Consider the following 1,003-nt stretch of genomic DNA (forward strand, 5'->3'; position numbering starts at 1 on the left):
AGTGCGTGAAGACAGTGAAATTCACGCCCGTAGTTTCGTAAAAAGTTACGCGACAGAGAGTTCTTGTAGAACTCTCCTTGTATCATATTAGACATGTCAAATCCAGCGCCACAGAAACAAAAGCGGGCCTATCGCCATCGCATTAAATGCTCCGAAAGCAAAAAAGAAATTGTTTCCGAATACCAAGACTCTCATGCAAGAACCAAGCATATAGGCAAGAAAGTTAAATTTACTATTTCTCGTGCGCCAAATCAATCCCAACGAGGTTTCACCGGCGGCGATGAAACAATCACCAATATGGTTAAATGCAGTAAAATTGACGCCGAAAACGTTGGCTCAGATCTCCAGAATAAAAGCAGTACAGATAGAGTGGTGGATTCATCAGATCCTGCTCTGGATAAGTCAGAAATGGAGGTGATTCAAGTGAATAATTAAGGGTGCTCGTCATACTCCAGCCACGTCAGAATTTATGGATGTTGGTGTGACAGATGATTCAGAAATCATAGATGAAGGTAATTCGGATAAGTCAGAGATCATGGACAAGGGAAGCATAGATAATGGTGCTGACAATGTTACTAGTGCTCCAGATACGACAGAAATTGTAGATAATGGTGACATCGTGCATAGTACTAATCGGGATATGTCCATTTCAGTTGTAATAGATAATAGTGTTCCAGAAAAGTCACTTAAGTCAGCTATCACGGATAATAATGCTCCAAATCAGTCAGATATCGTAAATGGTGCGCACAAATCTTCCTTGGATGCAAATGTATGTAGTGGTACTTGCCAAACGTCCAGTGATATAGATGAGAGTCCTCAGAAACCGATCTTGAAGTGCTACAACCCAAAAACGTTTGGCAGTGAATCTTTTTCTAGAGATTTCAACCCAGCCTGGTACATACGATATCCATGGCTGAACTACGAATTTGAAACGAACAAAGCGTGCTGCTACCCATGCCAGAAATACTTGAATACCCACGATTTCACGTTTGACAATTGGAGA

At 41.3% G+C, this 1,003-nt stretch overlaps 1 protein-coding gene across 1 annotated transcript in view; it reads left to right on the forward strand.

Moving 5' to 3' along the window:
* The first annotated feature begins 469 nt into the window (after positions 1 to 469).
* The window catches only part of LOC138030372 (zinc finger MYM-type protein 1-like), a 1,447-nt gene continuing 913 nt past the window's right edge, over positions 470 to 1,003 (forward strand). The window contains exon 1 of the mRNA XM_068878291.1: positions 470 to 1,003. This exon is cut by the window's right edge and continues 108 nt beyond it. Within this exon, the coding sequence (XP_068734392.1) occupies positions 470 to 1,003 (534 nt within the window).

Source organism: Montipora capricornis, chromosome 13, assembly GCF_036669925.1.
Source record: "Montipora capricornis isolate CH-2021 chromosome 13, ASM3666992v2, whole genome shotgun sequence".
In the NCBI taxonomy this organism is placed as follows: domain Eukaryota; kingdom Metazoa; phylum Cnidaria; class Anthozoa; order Scleractinia; family Acroporidae; genus Montipora; species Montipora capricornis.